The sequence below is a fragment of the Dasypus novemcinctus genome, chromosome 11, assembly GCF_030445035.2.
Source record: "Dasypus novemcinctus isolate mDasNov1 chromosome 11, mDasNov1.1.hap2, whole genome shotgun sequence".
Classification (NCBI taxonomy): domain Eukaryota; kingdom Metazoa; phylum Chordata; class Mammalia; order Cingulata; family Dasypodidae; genus Dasypus; species Dasypus novemcinctus.
In genome coordinates, this window is record NC_080683.1 from 22,048,958 (window position 1) to 22,076,641 (window position 27,684).

The window sequence follows — 27,684 nt, forward strand, 5'->3', positions numbered from 1 at the left end:
CGCGTTTCCGCTTTTCTCCACAACTACTTCCAGGTCTCCTGGCTTTCGATTGTTTGAGCGCCAATTGGTCTGCGCGCTACTCGAAGAGGACTTAGCGGTGAGTTGTAAAAGCGATTAACTCGCCCGGTGCAGATTGGGGGATGAGTGTTGTGACTACTACTTTTATATCAACCTCTGTGATCTATACTTGAGAAGTGTGAGCCTATTTTCCAAGGGAAGGGAAATCTGGCCAGCTGTGCCTTCGGCGTCGCACACTGAAATATTTTGATAACTCGAGGAGGAGTAAAAACCACACTAGGTTATATAAAGTCTTCCTTCACCGCCCCCATTTTCCCCAAGTATGTTCATCCTCCTTTAAACTGTCCTGCAGCCAAGAAGTGGGTGAAGTGCTGCCTTAGAGATTTTTGTCTAGATTGAGATAATTTGGTTTCCACAAGTTTCAGCAAGCCTTTAGGGAAAACAAAACAGCCAAGGATGCTTCTCGGTTATCTACAAGGTAAAGGATGAATTCTTTATCATAGTGTATCGTCGGGCTGCACACTGCGTTTCTAGCTTTATTTTTTGTCCACTTTCATATACATTAGGAGCTTCGGTGAACTTTCCTGACTCTTAACACCAAATACTTAAAAGCTGTCCTGCCGTTGGGCTTGCTGTTTTCTCTTGAATACGTCATCCCCCCTCCTTTTGCCTATTTTACGACGTAATTCAAATCTTACTTTTATCTTCGAATACTATATATTACACACACACAAACCAATTTGAGATAATCAGTTATCTGTCTCTTTTATAGCATTTATCACATTTGGTGTAATTGTGTATAGGGACTTTTTCAGGTCTGTCTGGCTATCCATCTAGGACCAGGATGAAAGTTGTCTTTTAAATATACATTGCAACTAGTCCAATAGCAATAGAAATGATAGCTTTTATTTACTGAGTTTTTGCTGTCCCAAGTACTGTCCTAAGTACTATCTTTATTATGTACTAAATCATTTTAGCTTCACAAAGCCTTTGATGTTGGTACTATTATTAGCCCATTTTACAGATGGGGAAGCTGGAGTAGTTTACTTGCTCAAGGCTGTACACAAACAAGTAGCAGAGCTGCGATTTGAAGCTGCGAATTTATCCTCATCCCTGGCTCACTCTTAACCACTGTACCAGTAGTTCTTTACTGGAGGTAATTTGCCCCTAGGGCACAGTTGACAGTGTCAGGAGACAATTTCAGTTGTTAGACTGGGGATGAGGGATACTGGCATCTAGTGAGTAGGAACTGAAGATAATGTTAAACATCACAACACCCTAAATAGCCCCTTACAACAAAGAATTACCCCATTCAAAATGTCAATTGTGCCAAAATTGAGAAATCTTGCAATATAGTGTACTGCCTCAAGTAGTCGTCAATGGAATCAGTGTTTCTCAAACTATAATAAAAGGTCTGGGTGTTTTGTTTCTAATCAGTCACAACTGATACTTTTGTAAAAATACAATTAAAAAATGAATTACTAGGAAAAAAAATGAAATTTAAAAAGGCAAAAGTCAAGGCCAGTTTTTTTTTTATTAGATTCAACATAAATTCTGTCAAATTCCTATAAAAGTTTCTAAATAATTACTCTTAATTTCTATACTTAAAATAACTAGTACAAGTAAATGAACTAATCTTGGAATAGCACACAATTCAATGCTATGGAATAAAAATGATCAAGAAAAAAATGTCAGAACCAAACTATAAATAAGTGTCAGATGAACATTAGAGACAATAAAACCCTACATGCTTTTAGAAAGAAATGAAGTTAGGTGTTTAGGAAGGCTTTGGGAAGGAGGTGGCTCCTGATCTCAAGGGGTGGACAGAAAGGAGATGAGAAAGCACCTCAGGTAAAGGCTACAGTGTGTGCATTGGGTGCATAATTATTCAAAGTATATTCAGGAATCTATGAATATTCAAGTCTAGCTAGAGAGGAAGGTTCAATTAAGGAGTAGTGGGACAGAAGTATGGAAAGCTAAAGTGGGCTAGATTGTTAAGAACTGTAAATGTCTTTAAGAGTTTGAATGTAATATAGTAGGTGTTGGGGATGGCTGGGTTTTTAAGTAGAGGAAGTAAAGGGACATGGATGACAAGTTGGAGAGGAAGGGATTTCAAGAATGGGACACAGAACAGAGACTAGGAGTAGAGTAAGGGACTTTACTACCACATTTCTCAAAAGCAGGAAAAAGTGATATTTTGACTTTCACTGCTTTTTATAACCGAACTAACATATAGTTTCCGAATGTAGTTTGCGATCTCTCAACTATTTCATCCCCATTGTTTTTTTAAGTCTTATAGGGGGAAAAAAAGCCTAAAGCTTTTCCTTTTAATGTTTGAAGCCTTCTTCATTGACTATCTTTATCTGTGTATATATTTAAACTGTGTTAATAGAATCAATTCTGAATGTTTAAAAAAGGAATGGTGAATAAAATATAGAGCTAGCTGTGTATGCCTAGAAATACATATACATTTCTAGCTGTATATGCCTAGAAGTACACACACACACACATACACATATGTGTATATACATAACTCCTTGCCTTTTTCACCCAACTACCAAGTTATCTACTCATTGTAATACTAGTCAGTGATGAACTGGAAAGGAGTATTAGAAGGGAGAGAGGAGTTATTCTAAATTTAGTCATCCCCATTCCTATACCGTGTAGTTTTGGGGAGGACAGAATAAGCAGAATACTTCTATAGAAAGTGCATATTAAAATATATAGTCCGTTTGAGTTACAGTTTAAATCCTTTTGAGTGTGTATTATCACATGAATCCCCTATAGATTGATGGTATAATCATAAAAATTATCTCCTACCTTTGGCATGAATTGAATAATGATAAATCATTGGACTCTAAGAAGACTTGAGTATTAATATTAGATCAACATTATCTGTGACCATCGCAATACTTCGTATTTCTATTTCCTTAGATTTAAACATTGGAGATAATGTTATTGTAAGGGGGAATATAAAGTGACGTGCAAAAACCATTTTTAAATGATTTTTTAAAGCCATACAAATAAAAGAAATCTGTAGGTATGAAATTGAACTAGATATCTTTACTCAGATCAGAGCCAAAGTTACTTGTTTAAAATATTTTTAAATGTTTTAAAAACACAGTACTATCCCAAAACTTTTATAATTTTATATAAAAAGTGAATTTGGCATATTTATAGGTAGTCTTTTTAACAAAATATTGTGCAAGTCTTTAGCATATTTCCATGTCCTTTACATCTCTACAGATTTTGAAGCACTGTTAAAATTGTTCCCACTTATATCAGGATGCCTAATAAAGCAAATGCCTCCAAGAAAATATCTCAAAAATTCAAAAGAAATCCCAAAAGAAAAGTTGATGATGAAGATATGGTGTTGTCAGAGAAAGAGGTAATGAAAATATAAAATATTTATCATTCAGAACTCTTTGATTAGAAAGATCATGGTCTATGTAAATAGTAATATATGAAGACTTAAGGATCAGACAAATCAGTTGCTAGCAAACTTGAGAAATAAAAGCTATTTTTATTTTTAATAAAAAATTATAGTAATTCATACCAAGGTGATGGAGTTTTTGGAACATGATTCGTAAGGCTCTCAGATAAAAATTGTCATTTACTTAAATTTTTAGGGAAGCAGTTGTGACTCATGTGATAGGGGCTCATGTCTACCATGTAGGAGGTTCAGGATTTTATTCCCAGGGCTCACTGGTGAAGGCGTGCTGGGCCTGCGTGGCATGCCGGCCGGCACGGGAGTGCTGGCCCATGTGGAGACCTGGCGCAGCAAGATGACACAACAAAAAGAGACAAGAAGAGAGACAATAAGAAATGCAGCAGACCAGGGAGCTGAGTTGGCGCAAGAGATTGAGCACTGGAAGGTTCCAGGATTGGTTCCCAGTGCCACCCTAAAGGGAAGACAAGCAGACACTAAAGAACACACAGTGAATGGACACAGAAAGCAGACAGCGAGTGCAAAAAAACACAATGGGGCAGGGGGTGGGTGGGATAAATAAGTAAATCTTTAAAAAAAATAAAATAAGTTTTGAACATAGTATTCTTTGAGGAGGAGGAAGTCATTGTGCCTTGCTAAGTATATGGGGTGACTAGGAATAAAGCATACAAATTCTAAAAGAAAAATCTGTCAGTAGAGAAGGTTTTTATTAACATAAAAAAAATAGTTTGGAAGGAATTAGCTTCTTCCTATTATAATTTTGCCACTTAGAAGATTGAAGAAGTCAAAACCTTTTTTCTGTGTTTCTCCTTGCTCATTAGGCAATGTCGATACTTATTTTGAAGATAAAGTATGTAACACTGTTTCCCAGACGAAGTGACTAATGATTTACTTAAAGCATTTGTTGACACTGTATAAAATCTATTTTATTTTATCACTATGGTTCATTAATTGTTTTAGTATATTTTCTGTGATAAATGCATACCTTCTGTAGAAGTGGCAATATACCAATAACATACTTGATAAATCTATTGGAAAAGCAATACTTTTTTTTATCTGATGTTTAATTCTCTATGTGTATATGTGTTTTTCCCTCTAGGTTAAAAACACAATGAAAAAAATTAAAAAACAACCAAAGTATCTGTCTTCTGAAGGTATTTATTTTCTCTCTCTTCAAACTGCAATTTTTCTCTATGTTCAAGGAAAAAATTCTCAACATTTTATGAGTTCTGTACTAGCAAAAAAAAAAAAATGATAATAAACAGCCATACTCACATTTTTACAGGAAAATATGAGTAATCTGTTTTATTCCAGTTACCATCCAACATTTGATAGAAATAATTTTCCAGTCTTCTCAATGAAACTTTTTCAAGAATTCAAGTCATTTCCAAGAACCTAATAATTATAGCTTGGTTCTTCATTTAAAATTTTTTCTTTTGGTTTTGTATCTGCATTACCAGTTAATAGTATTTCAGTTAAAGAACAACATGTTCATATTCAATACCTGGCATGTTATAGCTGTGTAATAAAAAAGAAATTAAACAGTTTATACAGCTGTATTTTGATTCTCATAATTTCTTAAGCATCTTTAGATGAATTTATATTTGAATCATTTTTTAAGTAGAAACATAGCTTCTGCTTTGATCATTGTTTCTTCTACCACCAGTGACAGGAAAAACAAAACATACTAATCTGAAACAGGTAAAGATAGCATCCAACAAGAGAAAAACCTGGCAGCCTCTTTCAAAGAGTAGCAGAGAGTATTTGCAAACCATGATGGAATCAGTAATAATGTGAGTATAATTTTTTTTTTGTTTCATCCTTTGGTTTCCTATAAACATTATCACACTAAGATTATCTATTTTAAGGTAATAGGGTGCTTTTGCATTTCAGAAAAGATATATTAAATGTCTTATGATGGCTTTAATCTTCAGGAAAAGAAAATAAAAACTTCAGTATTTTGAGAAACTTGATTACGCATCAATAAAATAAAAATCAAGACTGTCTTGTCTAATCTGCTATATATAAAATTTCACTTTGCTTGTCAATAAAGAAGCTTTAAGAAGCTGAGTTTAAATTGACGCTATAGGTAAGCTCCTATGCTAGAAGGAATATAAAGAAAATGAGACAGAATTCTGCCATGAAGGAGCTGAAAACTACCAAAAGAATCAGGCATATAACTATAATACAGTGTGATAAAAACTTGTATTATACCTCTTTTTAAATGTATTTAACAGAAAAGAAAAAGTAATTTTTGCCTTTTTAGTGAGGGGAGGCATATGAGGGAAATCAGAAAAGTTTGTGTTTCAAACTAGTGTTTATTCAATCCATTTTTTCCCTTTTCTAGAGCAATTTTGAGTAACAGAATTAGAGAAAATGAGCAAATCCAATATCATCTCAACTGCCTGAAGAAAAGGTAATATAATTATACAGTGAAGAAAAGGTAATATAATTATACAATTGAAAATGGTTAAAACATAACTTTTTAAAAATCTAACCTGTCCCTATTTTGCTAAAGCAGACATTTGCGTAATATAAAAATTATATTGTTTTGCTTTGTTTTATTTTTTTTAAGAAGATGAACAATTTGGATATATGTAGTCTACCTTAAACTGTTCCTGCATCTACTTCTGAAGTAAGTTAATAAGTTTCAGAGATTTTGTAAGGAAGAATCTGAAAATCAAAAAATGCCTACTTCTACATCATATTGCCTTACATTATTTGCACAAGCACAAAGTATAATTTTCCATGTTGTTACCCCTCTTCAGCCTGCAGAAAATATCAAATGGATGTTTCTTTTCAAGTGTTCTTAAAAGTCAGACCAACTGCCAATGATTTTCAGTGATTGATTCTCTCATATTTATACAGCTTTTTCTTTTCATAAAAGAATGTTCTTTGTTTGAGGGTTGCCTATATTTGTATAATTTAGTATTTTATTCTTGGGAAGTCCTTTGAGCTTTAAACATGTTCTGTTTATTGCTTCTTTAAGCATAATTCTCAACCCATAGTAACAAATTAGAAAGAGTGTAATGAGGTTTGTTTGGGGGTGAGTGGTTGTTGAGAAAGGTTGAGAGAGATTCAAGAAAGACTGTTAGAAGTGGGCTTGTAAACCGTTTAAAGAAATGTCAACCTAATATTAAAGAAAGGGGGATTAAAAATCTAATAAATACATTAATGCAAACATACAAAGATAGCTGTTAAAGGTCTTTTTAATATAGGTCAGAGTCATGCATAGTGCATGAATAAGTATTACAGTACATAATAACTGCTGTTCACAGTGATCACCCTGGTCATCAAGAAAAGAGTAAAGCTTGTCAATATATAAGCAATCTATTCATAACAACCATGGAGATACATATTTCAAGGACTGCCTGTTGTATTCTCCTTTTTCCTTTCACAGCTAGTTTTCTTTAGTTCCCAGATAATTTCTCTTCTACTGACAAAGAAGAGTACAGCATTAGCAAATTGATTCTAACTAACTTTGAATATCTTTTCCGATAGTAGCACTTCTAAAAGTACATTTGGAACACTTGTTCTTTTTTGTTCTTTTTTTTTTTTAAGATTTATTTATTTCTCTGCCCTTCCCCCCACACCCCAGTTGTCTGTTCTCTGTGTCTATTTTGCTGCATCTTCTTTGTCTGCTTCTGTTGTTGTCAGTGGCACGGGAATCTGTGTTTCTTTTTGTTGCATCATCTTGTTGTGAGAGTTCTCCGTGTGGGCGGCACCATTCCTGGGCAGGCTGCACTTTCTTTCGCGCTGGGCTGCTCTCCTTACAGGATGCATTCCTTGCACGTGGGAGACACCCCTGCGTGCCAGGGCACTCCTTGAGCACAGCAGCACTGCGCATGGGCCAGCTGCACATGGGTCAAGGAGGCCCAGGGTTTGAACCGCGGACCTCCCATGTGGTAGATGGACGCCCTAACCACTGGGCCAAGTCCGCCGCCAGGAACACTTATTCTTAAAATACTCCATGAATAAAAATGGCCCATAGTGAGTTATATTTGGGTACATTAACAGTAAATAATGTGTTTCATTTTGTTTAATCTATCATCTCTCCAATTGATTTTTACCACAAAATCTCTTTCATACATTGATCTCATCTCTGCTTCTTTCTGCATGTTGGCTTCATTCTTTTAGGTCAGTTGTTCTCCCTATGTTAGAACTATAACCATAAGATGTTCCTCATTTATATCTTTTGAGCCTTGTGAAGAAAGAAGAAAAGGAAATGCTTATCCCCTTAGTTTCAGTTAGAAAGTTCTAAGAGATGAACTCTGATTGGTCCATCTTAGGTTACATGCTTATCCTTGGATTGATTTTTTGGCAAGAGCTATCATGATTGATATAAACTGAATCATATCCCTATCCCCATGTTAGACAGACAGGATGATAATAGGGTTCCTAGGCAAAATTGTTTGTCACTACAGTTTCTGGAGAAATATGCCTTAGGAAAGTCTGTCCAATAGAAACAGTGTTATAAATGGTGATTATGTGCTGTTGATACAGTAGGATTAGTCAGAGTACATTTGAAGTTTAGTAAGATTTTATAAGACTCCTGGAAATCTAGCCACTATTTAGAAATTTGGAACAGGAAATGACCCTTCAACAGAACTGACTTAATTTTAGAAGAAAATATCCATAAATAAATTCTTATTTTAGTTAAGTCAAAAGTTGCCCTTCTTAGAAAGACTTATTAGGTTATTCATGCTTAAATGTGATAACCTAATGATGATTTTTCTGGATAAATGAAATTTATCTTAATGGTTTAATGAAAATTATGATTTGTGGGGTTTATTCTCCCTACTCTTTCTCTTAACAAAAAATACTATGATTCGAGAAAGTTAAATCATTAGCTCTACTATCATTCATATTACCTATAAATGTTAAGAAGGAGAACTTTTTAGAATCTAAAGCTGCTGCTATTGAGTAGAAGCAACCAAATTTATTTTGTCCTCCTTGATTTCTTCCTTGTAGAATCTTTGAAAGCTATTTTTCCACAGCTCTTTCTAAAAGATTAATTTCTACTGGTGATCTAATCAAACCAAATTTGAAGGAGGATTTTTTAACTTTAGTATTGAATGTTGTTCATGTTTATAGTTCTTTAGAGAAATGTACTTTAACTGTAGTGTTTTAAGTGCTTTAAATGCTTTAGGACTCAGTTTTCTTTGAAAGGAGTAAGTTAGAGTAACTGATGTAGAAGTCCCCTTTTACTGGTTGCATTTTCTAAAGCAACTGAAATTTAAGGTCCAGAGTCAATAGTTAAGTGTCAAAATTGAAAATTCTAGACTAATGCTCCATCTCTCACCCAACAATTCACAATAGTACAAATAGATTGTGTACTGTAATATTCTAGGAAACATATTTAGAAGAAACAAGGAAATTTTTATTTTAAAATGTATAAATTAATTGTCAAATGTGTAAAATAGAAAATTTTCTTTTAACAACACAGCCTAAATTTCCATGATATGAGGTAAATCTTAAAATATTGAAAGGCTAAATGAATTGTTAGGGCTTAATTTGAGTCACACTCCCATAGTTAGCACTTGTTAATTGAAGAGTGTTGTAGCCCTTAGGTTTATGAAGGCAGAAAAAGATGAGAACAGTGTTTCAAAACAAAACTAATATTACTAATGTTGCACAGAAACAAATAATCATGTTTTTACTTTATCCTTAAGATTGCTACAACTGTGTGAAACGCTGAAAGTCCCTCCCAAAAAGCTGAAAGATTTAACTAATGTGTCAAGTCTATTGAAAATGGAAAGGACACAGCACAGAGCTAATGAAGAAGGTCTGGCATTATTACAGGTATGAAATTTGAACAGGGAGTACATTAAATTAGAGAGTTAGGAAGAGGGAAATACCAAGTTTTTTAAATTACCATATTTTTCTAGTAATGAACACTGGATCTTGGCCTAGATTTTTCTTTTTTTTCCAAAGCACCAACTTTGGTTAAACTGAGCCTCTAAAGTTGAAGATATTATTTCTAATATATTAGTGATTAAGTAAAAGTCATTTTTATATCAGATGGACTACTTTAACTGAACTTTTAGTATTTTGGTTATCAAATTATGGGAAGTCATCAATAAATGCTATAACCATAGTCCATCTTCTGCCACAGGAATCTCTGTGTTATGAAGTCCCATGCCTTGTACAGTTCTTTCAAAGTGTACACCCAGTGGCTTTAAATTTCAAAATTTATTAGTGTTTCCTCTGTATGGTACTGTACTGGCGAAAATAACACAGTCACATAGTCATAATTTTTATTGTTGCTATTACCATTATAGCAATCCTATTTTGATGTTCTATGTTCCAGGTACTGTTCAAAGCATTTTACAGTTACATCCCTTAATCCTCACAATAACTCAAAGAGGTCTTACTAAATTATCCTCATTTTATAAATGTGAGAAAGAGATATACATATTGATATTTCTAGCCATGTAGCCTTAGACAAAGTTTGATGGAAACACAGCCTGACTTCAGAGCCTTATTCTAAATCATTATGCTGTATTACATCATGTATAAGATAGTAGGAAATAACATTAGTTTTCATGATTAACTTCAAACTTTTAATTAGTGGATACCTCAACAATTGAAGAAAGCAACTTTCAGGAGCTTTTTAAATAATTATGAAAGCTAAAACATGGGAAGCGGATTTGGCTCAATGGATTTAGCATCTGCCTACCACATGGGAGGTCCAAGGTTCAAACCCAGGGCATCCTGACCCGTGAGGTGAAGCTGGCGCATGCGCAGTGCTGATGCGTGCAAGGAGTGCTGTGCCATACAGGGATGTCCCCGGTGTGGGAGTGCCCCACACGCAAGGAGTGCACCCCGTAAGGAGAGCCGCCCCACGTGAAGAAAGCATAGCCTGCCCAGGAGTCGGGCCGCACACACGGGGAGCTGATGCAGCAAGATGATGCAACAAGAAAAAAAGAAACAGATTCCCAGTGCCGCTAACAAGAATTCAAGTGGACACAGAAGCGCACACAGTGAATGGACAGAAAGCAGACAACTCGGGGGGTAGGGAGGGAGGGGGAGGAAAGGGAGAGAAATAAATAAAAAATCTTTTAAAAAAAAACTAAAATAAACTAAAACAGATTGGACCATATCATTTAGACATTTTGAAGTAGTTTGTAGATGTGCTGCTTAGGTTATTGTTACAATTTGGTAAGTATAGTATATAGTAGCATTTTATGCAAGCAATGCACCCCAAGTTTTTATAACAACTCAGAATTCACAAATAATTAATTCTAGTTGTCCAAAAGGATTGAGAATAAAGTTGGAAGGATAGATGTTCTAAGCAACAAATCTATATATATTGTGGTATTTTGAATGGTTGTCTTCCTTTCTTACAGTGTAATATTGTATTATTTCTACCCCAGTATTATTACTTTTCCAGGGTGTATTTGTAACACTAGCTCCACTACTTAATGAACAAACACTTAGATGACTTTCATAGATTATTTAAAAGGTTTAAAGTATAATAATGGTAAATGTTATTTTAACATTTAGTATTTCCATAAATCACTTAAAGGTATAATAAAGTCTTAAACATAGTATCATTTTTGTAATTCTAGGAGACATTTCTATTTACAGCTAAAATTGGGCCTCCATGTGTCAGAAACTTCAATACAGTCTGTGGTTTGTCTGGTAGTCAGTTTCTTAATGGAAACATTGTTGGCATTTTGGGTAGGACAGTTCTTCATTGGTATAAGAAGAACTTTGAAGTAGCAATTTATAGATGTTGTCATACATGCATTACTTTTCTTCCATGTGGCCTTACTCAGAAACACTGCTTTTTCCTGTTGCAACCTGTAGTTCTTACTGGCAGTGACTTTCCAAGACCTGTGTCAGCTATCAGTCACATTTTTTTTTCATTCATCATGTTCCTTGAGTTCTTACTGTATGGTGGTGCTAGGAAAAAGACAATGAGTGAAAAAACAAAGTCTCTGAGAGATTCTAGAAATATGGCATTACTACTGCTGAGGTATAGTTTTTAAATAAACTCTCATCATAAAAACTAAGTTGCATTACTTCAAACAGTTTTTATAAGAAACAGAGAATAAGAACCAAAATAACATTCCTACAGGTGACAAAAACATGCCAAGAGAAGTGTTCACAAAGCAGATGAACATTAACCTAATTTCTCAAGTGAGCTGAAAGAAATTCAGCAAAATGTTAGAGGGTATTTAAAAAATCATAAATCAGTGCTAAAAATACTCAAAAACAAATTATCCTTATTTTGAACTCTTCAGGGCTTTCATTCATTCTCTTCTTTAGTAGGTTGATTGGTTGTCCCCAAAAAGATAAATCCAAGTCCTAACCCCCAGAACCTGTGAGAGTGACCTTATTGGGAAAAAGTCTATAGATGTAAGTGGGATATGAATCTCGAGGTAAGATCATCCTGTATTATTCAAGTGGACCCTGAATCCAGTGAGAAGTGTCCTTATAAGAAACAGAAGAGACAAAGAGAAAAAGGCCATTGACAACAAAATTAGTAATTGGAGTGATATGGCCACAGGCATGCCAATAGCCATTAGAAGAAGTAAGGAAAGATTCCCCTCTAGAGTTTTCAAAGGGAACATGGCCCTGCCAATACCTTGGTTTCTGAATCCTGCCCCCCAAAATTGTTAAATTTCTTGTCTTTTAAGTCACCACGTTTATGGTAATTTGTTGCAGCAGGCACAGGAAACTAATACCTATGATTTACATTCTGTATCAAATAGCACTTCTAGAGCCAACAGCCAATTCACAGGAAATGCAGTTCACAGGGAGATAACAGTCCATAAAATTCAGGCTGGGAAAATTAAAAGAAACTAAAACAGTTGGGTTGGAATCCTACAGATGAAAAGAGACTTAAAAGATGTATCAAACATTCACAACCAGTTTGGAACCTGATTCAAACAAACTGTTACAAAAAATACTCCAATTTTTGAGAATATTGGTAATGTGAACATTAACTACGTTGTATACTAAGGAATTTAAAGTGTGATAATGACATTGTGGTCTTTTAGAGTTATATATAGAAATATGAGTAAAATGATAGGATGTCTGAGATTTGCTTCAAAATAATACAGCGAAAGTAGAAGTGGGTAAACATATAGAAGATGACCTTAAGTTGATAATTGAAGCTGGATGATAAGCACGTGAGGGTTCATTATATCATTTCTCTAATTGTGTATGTGTTTGAAAGTTTTCATAATAAAAACTAAAACAAAGTCTGCGTCTTCACAAGTTTATATTCTAGTGAGTGGAATTCACAGTCCCAAAATCTTGGGTAGACAAGGATCAGCAAACTTTGCTCATAAAGGGCCAGACAATAATATTTTAGGCTTTGTGAGTCACATGTGGTCTCTGTTGCATATTTTTGTTTTGTTCTTTAAAAGTCCTTTAAAAATGTAAAAACCAATTCTTAACTCTTGGACCTTACAAAAACAAACCATGGGCAGTTTGACATCCTATGCATTTCCCTTTTTTTTCCTTAAGGATCTGTAGAAGCCATATTGTATTTCTCAAAGAAAGTAACCATAGGTGCCAGCAGCAGTTCTGCTTCCAGTATATGGAGAATTGATGCAGCATCAACAGTATTGCTGAGACAAGATTTAAAAGTTATTCCTTCTGTATGACTTATTCACTTGTTACCTGATCCCCAGGGACATTGTTAACATTGACTGGTTGCTAAGACTAAATGTGAAAGCATTGTAGTACTTAACACCCTTCTGAAACCTGGAAGCTAGCTAATTCTATAATTGGCCTAGACTCAGAACATGCTGATTGTCCCATAATCATTCATTTTCTCTTTGTCTTTCCCTATAAATTGTATATCTTTTAGTGGGAGAAACTGTCATTCTTTTTTTAGTACTACACCCTGTCCTAATGTCCAGCATTGCTGTTGGTAAATGAAAATAGCAGAAAATCAAATGTTCCTAAGTAAATGGGGGGAAAGATTAAAGAGTTTCTCTGCTACACACTATTATATGTACTGCTTAAGGAAGTCTGTTCTATTTTCATGTCAAGATTCCTTGAGACCTGATAGATTCACAAGTAGGATCATCAGGATCTCTGACATTAGCAGCTTTGGTAAATTTTTTGAGGAAACATTCATTTCTATGATATATATCCCCTTGTTCTAGGAAATAGTACATTATTAAGTCATGAAATCTGCTAAATAGGAAGTCTGGTTTTTGAAGAAGAATGCAAAGAAATGTACTAGTTTCTTCTAGAAGCGTTTTAATATGTGAAACATTTTAAAAATATGTATATTTTAATATATTAGGGTTATAATTATTTTAAACATTTATTTTCTCTAACTCAGGAAGAAATAGATAAAATAGTGGAGACAACAGAGTCAATGACTGGGAATATTGAAAGCCTCAAAAGCAAACTTCAGATTTTGACAAGTGAGGTGGAAGAAGAGGAGAAGAAGGTTAAACAGGTAATTTTTTAAAAATGTATTGATAGAGTGCTGACGGGAGTTCAAAATGAAAGAATACTAGACTGGTGAAAAGTGCAATAAGGAAATAAAGACTTCCAGAAAAGGTAATTATTTGGGTAATTATAAATGCCAATACTGTAATTTGGTAGATAATTTCACTAAAGTGTGAATGCATAAAAAGTAATGACAAATGCATTAGGCTTCCTTTTTAAAGAAATTTTGGACTACAGAGAGGTTCAACTATGGCAGGGAGGAACACTGGTGTGGGGTTTTATTGATAGGGGGCACATGGTTGGGAGGGAGTTCTCCACGGCATGTATACAGGGTACATAAAAATGTTTGGATATTTTCATAGTGGTTACAGTTAAAAATGACAGCTGAGAGAGTGATGAGTTCCTAGCCAGGGGAGCTCTATCACATTCCCCAATGGAACAGCAACAATCCCCCCAAGTGCAATGGCAAAGACCAATAAAGATGGATGGTACAACAATGAGCCCTTCATACTGATGGTTCCGATTATGAGCCTGTGCACCTGAAATATGAACTAGGCCTAGAGCTGCAGGATGCCTAAGAGTTACCTCCTGAGAGCCTCCATGTTGCTCAAATGTGGCCACTCTCTATGCCAAACTGAGCATGTAAATGCATTACCTTCCCCCCAGTGTGAGACATGACTTGCAGGGATGAGCCTCCCTGGCACCAAGGGATTACTACCAAGCACCAGCTGACGATGTAACTAGAAAAAGACCTTGAATAAAAGGGTCAACTCAGACCAGCAGAATATCTCAGCCTACATGTAATATCAGGTGTTAAAAACTGCTTTTTGACCTTCAATAAAAGAGGAAAATGGAAAGGACAAATGAGTTTATATGGCTATGAGTCTCCAAAAAAGAGTTGGGTGGTCATCAGAGGGGTAATCCTTATGCATGCCTCAGCAGGGTACCAGAGACAGCCAAAGTAGTGGTTCCAGGTATCCAGGTAGTGGTTCTCCTGAGGGCTACAGAGACCCACAGGTTCTAAGGTTGTGGCAGATGGCTCTGGAGTTCAGGGTCATGTCAGTTGGCCCTACTTTGGAATTTGTGTTCTTGAGTATGATGGGATTGGACTGAGATATGACCTTTCTACACATGCCTCTTCTGTTACTTTTACTGGACCTGTGGTTGGTGTTTGGGTTGGTGTATACTCAGAAGACTTGACTCTCTGGACTGTCCATGTGACAGCCAGGCCCTGAGCCTCAGCAGACTTGTAACTCCTATCCTCTGGTTTATTGGACTTACCCTGGCCAGCTAACAGGGAGGTGAAGAGGAGCAGCCACCACACCAGGGAGCTGAGAGTGCCTGCAACTGCAGGCAGGATAGTTGCATCCATCATCCATATGGAATCTGAGCCCCCTCTTGATGTAGAAGGGTACTGGACTTAACCTTCCCAAGGTCCACAGGATGAAGGAATAGAGAATGGATTAGAATGGACTTACTGGTGTTTTGCTGGGGAACTATTGTGATTAGTAAGGGAAAAGGTGGTAGTATTGATGTGGAGAAAGTGGCCACGGTAGCTGCTGATGGTAGGGTGACCAAAGAATAGATATGATGTGGGGGCATTTTCAGGATTTGGAGTTTTCCTGGGTGGTGCTGCAGGGACAGATGCTGGACATTCTGTGTCCTGCCATGGCCCACTGGGTGGAATAGGGGAGAGTGTAGACTACAGTGTAGACCACCGTCCATGTAGTACAGCGGTACTCTAAAGTGTATTCACCAGGTGCAGTGGGTGTGCCACGATGATGGAAGAGGTCGTTGGTGTGGGAGGAGTGGGGTGGGAGGGTGAGGGGTATATGGGGACCTCATATTTTTCTAATGTAACATTTAAAAGAAAATAAGAAAAAAAGAAAACCAACAAAAAAATTTTTAAGTAAAAAAAAACAATGCAAGTTATTGGTGGTAGGGTGAGATGTTATATATGTTTGTTTGATGTTGTGTATGTTTGTTTTGTAAGTTCACAACTATTATACATTTATTGTTTATGTTTATGTATGAGTGATTTGTTTCAATAAATTTTTTTTAAAAAAGTAATGACAGGCCTATGATTTTGGACATAAAACATGCAAAGATATAATTTGTTAACAAGTACAAAAAAAGGTGGGGGCAGAGGGGTAGAGGAACAGTGTATGTGTTTGCCATTGAATTCAAGTTAGTATCTAATCAAATATGATTGCTATATATACAGGATGTTAAATTTTAACCCCGTAGAAAATATATCCAGAAAGAAATGAGAAGGTATTCAAAATGATACAATACAAAAAAAAAAAAAAAATCAAACAAATATGTAAGTAGTCATTAATAGAGGAATTTAGGGACAAAAAAAAGACTAAGTATTAAAATGACAGAAGAAAGTCCTGCATTATGCATAGTGACTTTAAATAGAAAAGGATTAAGCTTTCCAGTAGGAAAGCAGAAATTGATGGAATGGATAAAACAGCATGACCCAACTCTATGCTGCTTACAAGAGACTCACCTAAAATGTGAAGACAGAAGTAGGTTGAGAGTGAAAGGTTGGAAAGAAATACACCATGCAAGTAGTAACCAAAAGAGAGCTGGGGTACCTATTACTAATATCAGATAAAATGATCTTTACATCAAAACTGTTACAAAGAGCAAAGACATTATATTCTGATAAAGGGGTCAATCCAACAAAAAGACTTAACAATTATATATGCATCTAATAGCAGAACCCCAAAATATATGAAGTAAATATTGACAGATTTAAAGGGTGAAATAGATGGTGCTACATTAATAGTAGGAGTCTTATAGTATACCACTTCAATAATGGATACATCCTAAATAGACAATAGGGAAATAGAAGACTTGAATGATACTCTAAACCAACTAGACCTAGCAGACATACAGAACACTCACACAATAGCAAAGAGAATACATGTTCTTCTCTAGTAGATAGATCATATCTTAGGTCAAAAACAAATGTCAGTAAATTTTAAAATATTGCAGTTGTACAGTGTATCTTCTCTGACTACAATAAATGAAGCTAGAAATCAATAACAGAAAAAGAAATTTCACAAATATGTAGAAATTTAATAGTGTACTCTTAAACCACCAGTGGGTTAAGAAGAAATCACAAGAGAAATTAGGAAATATCTTGAGGTGAATAAAAATGGAAATATACAAAAACTTAAGAAATGTAATAAAGTAGTTCTGGGAGGGAAATTTATAGCTCTAAATACTTGCATTAAAAAATAAGAAAGATTTCAAATCAGAAAACTGGAGGACGAACAATAAATTTTTTAAAAGAATAAATCAATAAAATTTTTTAAAAATTATGTATTGATATACTTCAATAATTTTTTTTAAACTGGAAGAGCTAGAAAAAGAAAAACTAAGCCCAAAGCAAGCAGAAGAAAGAAAATAAATTTTATTGCAGAAAAAATTGAGAGTTTTGAAAAAACAATGGAAAGAATCAACAAAACTTAAGTTTGTGCTTTGAAAAGATCAATAAAATTGATAAACCTTTAGGTGTGTTAATAAAAAAGAGAGAGGACACAAAATCAGAAGTTGAAAAGGAGACATTAGAGGAAGATACTATGAACAACTGTACACCAACAAATTAGATAACCTAGGTGAAATGGACAAATTCCTGTAAACACAATCTACACTAAAGAGGAAATTGAAGATCTCAACAAACCGATAACTAGTAAAGATATTGCAACAGTAATCAAAAACCTCCCAACACAAATGCAAGTCAAAGCTACAATGAGATACCATTTCATACCTACCAGAAAGGCCACTATTAAAAAAGAAAAATAGAAAACTACAAGTGTTAGAGAGGATGTGGAGAGATAGGAACACTTACTCACTGTTGGTGGAAATGTAAAATGGTCCATCCACTGTGGTAGTCTGAATGGTGGTTCCTAAGGAAGTTAGATATAGATCTACCACCATCTAGCCTGGCAATACCACTACCGGGCATATACACAGAAGAACTGAGAACAGTGACACGAACAAGACATTTGCACACCTATGTTCTTAGTGGCATTATTCACAATTGCTGAAAAATGGAAACAACCCAGGTGTCCATCAGCTAATGAAAGGATGAAAAACTGGTATATATTAGGTTGGCGCAAAAGTAATTGTGGTTTTTCATTGTTGAAATTTGCCATTTGATATTGGAATTATTCTTAAATAACTGGCTATGTTATATATCATTTTAATGTGCGTTTCTTTTTTTTTTTTTTTGCTAATGACTTATTACTTGCTGTTTATATTTATTTTATACTATGGAAATGATGTTAAACAAAAATCAAATTTGATCAATAGTTTTTTTTAAATAATGCTATTTTTTTAAAAGATTTATTTATTACTCTCCCCTTCCCCCCCCCACCCCAGTTGTCTGTTCTCTGTGTCTATTTGCTGTGTGCTCTTCTTTTTTTGCTTCTGTTGTTGTTAGTGGCACGAGAATGTGTTTCTTTTTGTTGCGTCATCTTGTTGTGTCAGCTCTCCATGTGGGCAGCACCATTCCTGAGCAGGCTGCACTTTCTTTCATGCTGGGCGGCTCTCCTTATGGGGCGCGCTCCTTGTGCGTGGGCTCCCCTACGAGGGGGACACCCCTGCATGGCACAGCACTCCTTGCGTGCATCAGCACTGTGCATGGGCCAGCTCCACACGGGTCAAGGAGGCCCGGGGTTTGACCCACAGACCTCCCATGTGGTAGACAGACGCCCTAACCACTGGCCAAGTCCGCCACCGATCAATATTCTTATTTGAGTTCAAAATGGATTGTAAAGCAGCAAAAACAACTTGTAACATCAACAACGCATTTGACCAGGTACTGCTAAAGAGTGGTGGTTCAAGAAGTTTTGCAAAGGAGTTGAGAACCTTAAAGATGAGGAGTGTAGTGGCTGGCCATCAGAAGTTGACAAAGACCAGTTGAGAGCAATCATCGAAGCTGATCATCTTAAACTACACAAGAAGTTGCCAAAGAACTCAATGTCGACCATTCTGTGGTCATTCAGCATTTGAAGCAAATTGGAAAGGTGAAAAAGCTCATTAAGTAAGTGGGTACCTCGTGAGCTGACCAAAAATCAAAAAATCGTCATTTTCAAGTGTCATCTTTTATTCTACACAACAAACCATTTCTCAACCAGATTATGACATGCGACAAAAAGTGGATTTTATACAACAACCAGCAATGACCAGCTCAGTGGTTGGACCGAGAAAAAGCTCCAAAGCACTTCCTAAAGCAAAACTTGCACCAAAACAAGGTCATGGTCACTGTTTGGTGGTCTGCTGCCAGACTGATCCACTCAGCTTTCTGAATCACAGCGAAACCATTACATCTGAGAAGTATGCTCAGCAAATTGATGAGATACACCAAAAATTGCAACACCTGCAGCCAGCATTGGTCAACAGAAAGGGCCCACTTCTTCTCTAAGACAATGCCCGGCCCGACATCGCACAACCAACACTTCAGGAGTTGAACGAATTGGGCTATAAGGTTTTGCCTCATCTCCCATATTCACCTGACCTCTTGCCAACCAACTACCAATTCTTCAAGCATCTTGACAACTTTTTGCAAGGAAAACACTTCCACAGTCAGCAGGATGCAGAAAATGTTTTCCAAGAGTTCATTGAATCCTGAAGCACAGATTCTTATGCTACAGGAATAAACTTATTTCTCATTGGCAAAAATGTGTTGCTTGTAATGGTTCCTATTTTGATTAATAAAGATGTGGTTGAGCCTAGTTAGAATGATTTAAAATTCATGGTCCAAAACTGCGATTCCTTTTGCACCAACTTAATACACAAAAGGGAATATTATTCAGCTGTAAGAAAAAAATGAAGTCATGAAGCCATATGCAACATGGATGAGCCTAGAAGAAATTATGTTGAGTGAAACAAGCCAGGTACAAAAGGACAAATATCATATGACTTCACTAGTATAAAATAAGTATAATGAGCAAACTCATGGAGTTAATAGCTAGAATATAAGTCACCAAAGAATAGACTGTAGTTAAAGAAAGGAAAGCTGAGGGTTAATCTGTGCAGAATTGGTAAAAGTTGTTTGAAAATGAATAGAAATGGTGAAAGCACCTCATAGGATTTGTAATTAGCACTAACATGGATATAATATTGGTTTGTTTTTTGTTGGTGGTCTGGTTTTTTTTGGAGTAATGAAAATGTGCTAATATGATTGAAGTGATGAATGCACAACTCGGGGATTATACCAAATGCCATTGATTATACATTTTAAATAAACTATATGATTTATGAACAATAACAACAACAACAAAAAAAATAGGGTGGATTGGGGGAAGAATATACCAGATGTAAGATACAGACTGCAGTTTAATAGTATTACTTTTACAATGCTCTTCATGATTTGTTACAAATGTTTCATAATAATGAAAGGTATTTTTGGTGGGGTGATATATGGACGCCCTGTTTGGTGTTATGCATTGTTGTTTTGTAAGTTTACAACTTTTACTATAATACTGTTTATGTGTGTGCATGTACGAATAATATTCTTGATTAAAGTGTTTTTAAAATGGAGAAAAAATTTCCTAGCAAAGAAAAGCGCAGGACCAGATGGCTTGACAAAGTTTCAAGAAGAATTAACACCAATCCTTAGTTCATTCTACAAGGCCAACATCAACCTTATACCAAAGCCAGATAAACATACCACAAGAAAATTACAGGCCCATATCTCTTATGACTATAGATGCAAAAATCCTCAAAATACTAGCAAGCCAAATCCAATAGCACATAAAAATAATTATACCTCATGATCAAGTGGGACTTATCCCAGCTTTGCAAGTGTGGTTCAACATAAGAAAATCAATTATTGTAATAAACCATCCTAACAGAATGAAGGAAAATGATCACATGATCATCTCAACTTGATGCAGAAAAAGCATTTGACAAATTCCAGCCACCCAACCCTTCTTGCTTTAAAAGAAAGGAAGGACGGGAGGGAGGGAGGGAGGGAGGGAAAGAAAAAGAAAGAAAGAAAACTAAGAACAGAAGGAAACTTCATCAGTGTGATAAAGGGCATATAAAAGAAATCCAGAACTAATGTCATTGTTAGTTCTTAATGTTGAAAGACTGAACACTTTCCCCCTAAGATCAGGATCAAGATAAGGATGCCCACTGTCACCACTGTTATTCAACATTGCACTGGAATGTTCTAGATAAAGAAATAAAAGACTTCAAAATTGGAAAGGAAGAAGTAACTCTCCCTCTTTGCAGATGTCATGACCTTGTATACAGAAAATCTGTAACAAAACTAGAGCTAATAAATGAATTCAGCAAAGTGGCGGGGTACAAGATCATTTTAGTTTGCTAGGCTGTAAAAAGCAGATACCATAAAATGGCTTGGCTCTTAACAATGGAAATGTATTGGCTTACAAGCTTACAGTTTCGAGGCTGAGAAAAATGTCCAAATCAAGGCACCATCAAGGTCTTCTGAAGATCAGCTGCCAGTGATTCTTGATTCCTCTGGCACATGTCAACATCTGCTGGTCTCTCCCTTCTGTTGCAGGTTTCATTGCTTTCAGCTTCTTCCTTCCATGATTTTTTTCTCTATATATATTCATTCCATTTATAAAGGACTTCAGTAATAGGATTAAGACCCATTCTGAATGAGGTGGGTCACACCTTAACAGAAGTAGCCTCATCAGAAGATCCTTCTTGGGAAGCAGACTTGGCCCAATGGATAGGGCATCCACCTACCACATGGGAGGTCTGTGGTTCAAACCCCAGGCCTCTTTGACCCGTGTGGAGCTGACCCACGTGCAGTGCTGATGCACGCAAGGAGTGCCCTGCCACGCAGGGGTGTCCCCCGTGTACAGGAGCCCCATGCGCAAGGAGCGTGCCCCGTAAGGAGAGCCGTCCAGCACGAAAGTGCAGCCTGCCCAGGAATGGTGCCGCCCACACAGAGAGCTGACACAGCAAGATGACACAACAAAAAGAAACACAGATTCCCGGTGCCACTGATGAGGATAGAAGCGGTCACAGAAGAACACACAGCGAATGGACGCAGAGAGCAGACAACTGGGGGGATGGGGGAGGGGAGAGAAATAAATCTTTGGGAAAAAAAAAAGATCCTTCTTACAGTGGGTCCACATCCGCAGGAATGGATTAACTTTAAGAATATGCTTTCTGGGGTAGATAAAATATCAAACCACCACAAAGATATACACCCCAAAATCAATATTTCTGTATATAACCAATCAACAATCAGAACCAAGAGGAAAAAATTCCATTTACAGTAACAGCTAATCAAATATCTAATAATAAATCTAACCCAGGATATAAATGACTTGTACACAAAAAAACTAAAAAACATTACTAAAAGAAATAAAGGAAGAGGAAAGCAGATGTGGCTCAAGTGATAAAGCTTATGCCTACCATATGGGAGGACCCAGATTCAATCCCTGGGTGAAAAAAAAAAGAAGAGAAAGCATGCCCGCGCAGTGAGCCAGTGCCTGCATGAGTGCCCATATGATGGGCAAGATGATGATACATCAAAAGAAAGACAAGGAGAGAGTCAAGGGGAAGCACAGCAGAAACCAGGAACTGAAGGGGTACAACTGACAGGGAACCTCTCTCCACATCAGAGGTCTCCAGGATTGAATCCTGGTGAATCCTAGAGGAGAGAAAATGAGAAGACAACATAGATAACAAAAACAGCAGGGTGGGAAGAGGGAAAGGGGGAAAAATAAATTTTAAAATCTTAAAAAAAAGAACGAAATAAAGGAAGACCTAAATCAATGGAAGGACATTCCATGTTTATGGATTAGAAGACTGAATATTGTTAAGATGTAAGTTATACCCAAAGTGATTACAGATTCAATGCAATCCCAATGAAATTTGCAGTAGATTCTTTGCAGAAATGGAAAAGCCTATCATCAAATTTAAATGGAAGGGTAAGGGGCTCCAAATACCCAGAGCATCTAGAAAAAGAACAAAGTTAGGGGGCTCACACTTCCCAATTTTAAAAACATATTACAAAGCCACAATAATTAAAGCAGCATGATACTGGCATGAGGACAGACAGACCAATGGAATCAAATAGAGAGTTCAGAAATCAACTTTCAGATTTATGATCAGCTGCTTTTTAGAAGGGAGCAAAGACCACTCAATTTGTAAACAATAATCTCTTCAACAAATGGTGTTGGGAAAATGGAATCTCCATATATGCAAAAGAATGAAGGTGGACCCCTACCTCACACTGTATGCAAAAATAAAAATAAAAAAGGATCAAGGCCTAAATAAAAAAGCCAGAAGTATAAAACTCCTAGAAGAAAAATAGGGAAACATCTTCAGAACCTTGTCTTAGGCAATGATTTCTTAGACTTTATATCCAAAGCACAATCAACAAAAGAGAAAATAGTTAAATAGGACCTCATCAAAATTAAAAACCTTTGTTCATCAATCATGCACAAAGTAAAGTGACATGAAAGTAAAATGACAACCTACATGATAGGAGAAAACATTTGGAAACTGCATATCTGATAAGGGTTTAATATCTGGAATGTATAAAATCCTACAATTCAACAAAAAGAGAAACAACCCAATTAAAAATGGCCAAAGATTCAAATAGACATTTCTCCAAAGAATATATACAGATGGTTAAAATGCACATGAAAACAGCCATTAGGGAAAGGCAAATCAAAACTATGAGATACCATTTCACATCAACTAGAATGGCTATTAAAAATATATATATAACTACAAGTTTTATAGAGTGTGGTGGTTTGAAACTGTATGTACCCCAGAAAAACATGTTCTCAAACTTAATCCATTCCTATGGGTGTGAACCCATTGTTAAGTAGGACCATTTGATGAAGTTACTTCAGTTAAGGTATGGCCCAACTCAATCAAGATAGGTCTTAGTTCTATTACTGGAGTTCTTTATAACTAGAATGAAATTCAGACAGGGAAAAAGAAAGCCACAGAGGGAACAGTCAGAAGCTGAACATCTATGGAACCTGGAAAAGAAGAGAGAGAGGAGACATGCCATGTGCTGTGTGGCAAGCTAAGGACCAAGGATTGCCAGCAGCCAGACTTTGGGAGAAAAGCATCACCTACTTGATTTGTATTTTATTCCTAACCTCAAAACAGTGAGCCATTAAATTCCCATTGTTTAACCCAAGCCATTTAAGAAGAAGTCTTAAGAATTAAGAAGACATCTTCATTGCTGGTGAGGATATAAAGTGGTGTAGCTGCCATGGAAGACAATCTGGCAGTTCTCAAATAGTTAAGTATAGCATTACCATATAACTCAGCAATCTCACTTCTTCATATATACACCAAAAAGTTGAAAGGGGCTCGAACAAATATTTGCACACCAATGGTCATAGCAACATTATTCACAATTCCCAAAAGCTGAAAGCAACCCAAGTGTCTATCAACTAATGAATGGATAAACAAAATGTGGTATGTACATACAATGAAATATTGTTCAGCCATGATAAGGAATGAAGTGTTGATACATGTGACAACATGGATGAACCATGAAGACACGTTAAGTGAAATAAGCCACACACAAAAGACAAATATTGTATGATCTCCTAATATCAAATAAAATAAGCAAGCACATAGTCATAATAGGTTACCAGGGGACGAGATGGGGGTAGGAATAGGAAGTTAATGCTTAAATTGTAGAGTTTATATTTGGATCTTAGAAAAGTTTTGGTAATGGATGGTGGTGATGCACTAAGTTTTATGCTCAAAAGTGGTAAAAAGGGGAAATTCTAGGTTGTACATGTTACTAGAATAAAAACTTTAAAAGTTTTAAATTTCCACAGTACAGTACAACACAAATAGTAAACCCAAAGATAAATCATGAGCTATAGTTAACCATGCAATTATAATAGCACTGATGTGCTATCATCAGTTGTAACAAATATACCACACAAATGCAAAGTGTTTAATAATAGGTTAGCTTGGGGGGCCCTTTATTTTTTTAATGGTTTTTCTGTAAACACACAACTTCTCTAATAAAAAAATTAAATGTATTGCTAGAATCTGAATATACATTTAATGTGTAACTCCTACCAAGACAACTTTTGAATATAATTAAGAAAATCAGCCTTTTAAAATAATCTGTACTTTTCTTTTTCTACTTTAGATGTCTCAAATAGATAGTGGTGGGGTACTCTCTCTTCCAGAACTTTCTCAGAATAGTCTTAGAGCACCAATTCTTCAGGTAAGTACCATTTACTATATTAAGTATATCAACAGTTATACTTTGTCTATTTATAAAAATACTATACCCTTATTCCTTTCTTTAAACAAATGGAATCCATGATATAAACTGTCTGGCAAATTCCTTTTCTCATTTAACAGGATAGTTTGAACATCTTTCCTTGACATTTTATATAGATTTGTCACATCCTTGTTTTTTTGTTTATTTTTGTTTTTTTTAACGTATTTTTTATTTATTTTTAAAAGATACATAGGTCACACAAAATGTTACATTAAGAAATATAGGAGGTTCCCATCTACCCCATTCCCCACACCATCTACTTTTCCTACATCATCAACAACTTCTTTCATTAGTGTGGTACATTCACTGCATTTGATGAATACATTTTGGAGCACTGCTACATAGCATGGATTGTAGTTTACATTCACTCTCAGTCCCTTCAGTGGGTTATGGTAGGATATATAATATCCTGCATCTGCCCCTGCAATATCATTTAGGACAACTCCAAGTCCCGAAAATGCCCCCATATCACATCTCCTTTTCCCTCTCCCAGCCTTCAGCAACTCCCGTATCCACATCAATGATAATAATTTCTTCCATTGCTAGAGTCACAATTATTCTCTAGTAAAATACCAGTAAGTCCACTCTAATCCATATAATTGATAGCTTTATAACATTCCATTGTATGGATGTACCGTAATATAATTTGTGAAATACTAATGGAAATAAATATTTTTTTCTTTAAGATAGTCCTGCTGAGTATACTCTTATACATATATCTTTATACATTTGTGTAGTAGTAACTGTAGGATACATTCCTGGAAGTAAATTTTGATAGTTGTTTTTGTTTATTCTTTTAACAAAAGCATATAATTCTTATCATTTTATGAAATGACACCATGTCTTATTTATAATAGTCTCCACATTGGTAATTATCTGTCTTTAAATGACTCCAGCAGATATTATAGTAGTGAAAAGTGTTCATGTTTTCTAAAAAATAATTTAAAATTTTCTGATCTAAATCTACCACGGGTGAAAAAAGTGGGACTGGATGGAGGGAAAGTATATTATGATAGATTTGAAAGATTGGCCATGAGTTGATGATTATTGAAGTTGGGTGATGGATACATGAGATTTTTTATACTATTTTCTCTATGTGCATTTGACATTTTCCACAATAAAAGGTTTAAAACAAATTATACTATTTTACCCACAGAAAGAAATTATGATGCTAATTCCAAACCAGCACACTCTTCTAAAGGACTTAGATGTTCTTCATAATTCATCCCAGATGAAGGACATGTTAACTTTCATCGAAGAAGCCTATAAGAAATTGGATGCCTCTTAACAAGTTTTTATATGCGATTGTTTCATATTAATTTAATATTTATGAATTTGTAAAACTGTTACCCTATAATTATATTTCAGAGGCTGAGGCTTCTGTTTCCCTTAATAATTACATGCACTTTAAAACTAGCCAATTGAGATCTAGGGTAATTGTGGAGACTCTGTTTTAACAACTGGTGAGCTTGGAAAATCAAGTTTATTATATTACTGCAACTCTGGTTATTTGCCTGGAACCATAAAATAAGAACAGCCATATTTGATAGTTAATAGTGATTGAATGGAGTTCATTTATTGCTTGGTGCATATAAAATATGCTATTTGTTAATAATATGTAAGTATTTATATAGTGCCTAGTACCTAGTTTGCTGTCATTATTATCATTTACGTAATAGCTTGCAATTTGTGCCTGATTGTCTAGATCTGGAGAAATCCCCAAATGCCTTTACTCTTTTACATAACTCCCTGGGATTTTGTGGAGTAGTTAAGATTTATCAGGTGCCTTTAACTGTAAGGCACCATTAACATTTTATTTCTTTGGTTGAATTAGTGAGTAGATGTTGAATATTTGTTTTCCACTGTGATCAATGCATGCTTTTATTTCAGAAAACCATTAAAAAGAACGCAAGAACATTTATTCTCTTTATTGACCCCTTAAAACAAAGACTAAACAAAAATCCTCCTTTCTATACCATTTTTCCTCATTGTGATAAGTATATGAATATGTGACTAAATTATCACTGTTTATTTCTCTCCCCTTCCCCGCCCTACCCCCCAGTTGTCTGCTCTCTGTGTCCATTTGCTGTGTGTTCTTCTATGTCCACTTGTATTCTTGTCAGCAGCACCTGGAATCTGTGTCTCATTTTGTTGCGTCATCTTGCTGCATCGACTGTCTGTGTGTACAGCGCCTTTCCTCAGCAGGCTGCACTTTTTCGTGCAGGGCGGCTCTCCTTACGGGGCGCACTCCTTGCGTGTGGGGCTCCCATACGTGGGGGACACCCCTGTGTGGCATGGCACTCCTTGCGTGCATCAGCACTGCACATGGGCCAGCTCATCACATCGGTTAGGAGGCCCTGGGTTTGAACCTTGGACCTCCTATGTGGTAGGCAGATGCCCTATCCATTCGGCCAAATCCGCTTCCCCCTTTTATCCATTTATGAAATAAAATAACTGCAGTTTTATTTTTCTGTCTAATCTAGAATATTTTATCAGTTAATTTGGAAGATAACTTAAT

The 27,684-nt window shown here is 35.8% G+C and overlaps 1 protein-coding gene across 1 annotated transcript; it reads left to right on the forward strand.

Annotated features, from left to right (window-relative positions):
• CENPQ (centromere protein Q) lies at positions 1-27,083 on the forward strand. The gene is made up of 9 exons (XM_004471182.5): positions 1-97; positions 3,265-3,406; positions 4,566-4,620; positions 5,133-5,259; positions 5,814-5,882; positions 9,139-9,268; positions 13,776-13,895; positions 25,029-25,106; positions 26,323-27,083. The coding sequence occupies exons 2-9, from the start codon at positions 3,305-3,307 to the stop codon at positions 26,452-26,454; spliced, it is 813 nt and encodes a 270-aa protein (XP_004471239.2). The 5' UTR covers positions 1-97; positions 3,265-3,304; the 3' UTR covers positions 26,455-27,083.
• Positions 27,084-27,684: the final 601 nt, after the last annotated feature.

Excerpts from the sequence above, each read along its gene's own strand:
- CENPQ (XM_004471182.5), top strand. The coding sequence starts at position 3,305 with ATGCCTAATAAAGCAAATGCCTCCAAGAAAATATCTCAAAAATTCAAA. Across the intron at positions 5,260-5,813 it reads ATGATGGAATCAGTAATAAT|AGCAATTTTGAGTAACAGAA; the intron begins GTGAGTATAATT and ends TCCCTTTTCTAG. Across the intron at positions 9,269-13,775 it reads AAGGTCTGGCATTATTACAG|GAAGAAATAGATAAAATAGT; the intron begins GTATGAAATTTG and ends TCTCTAACTCAG.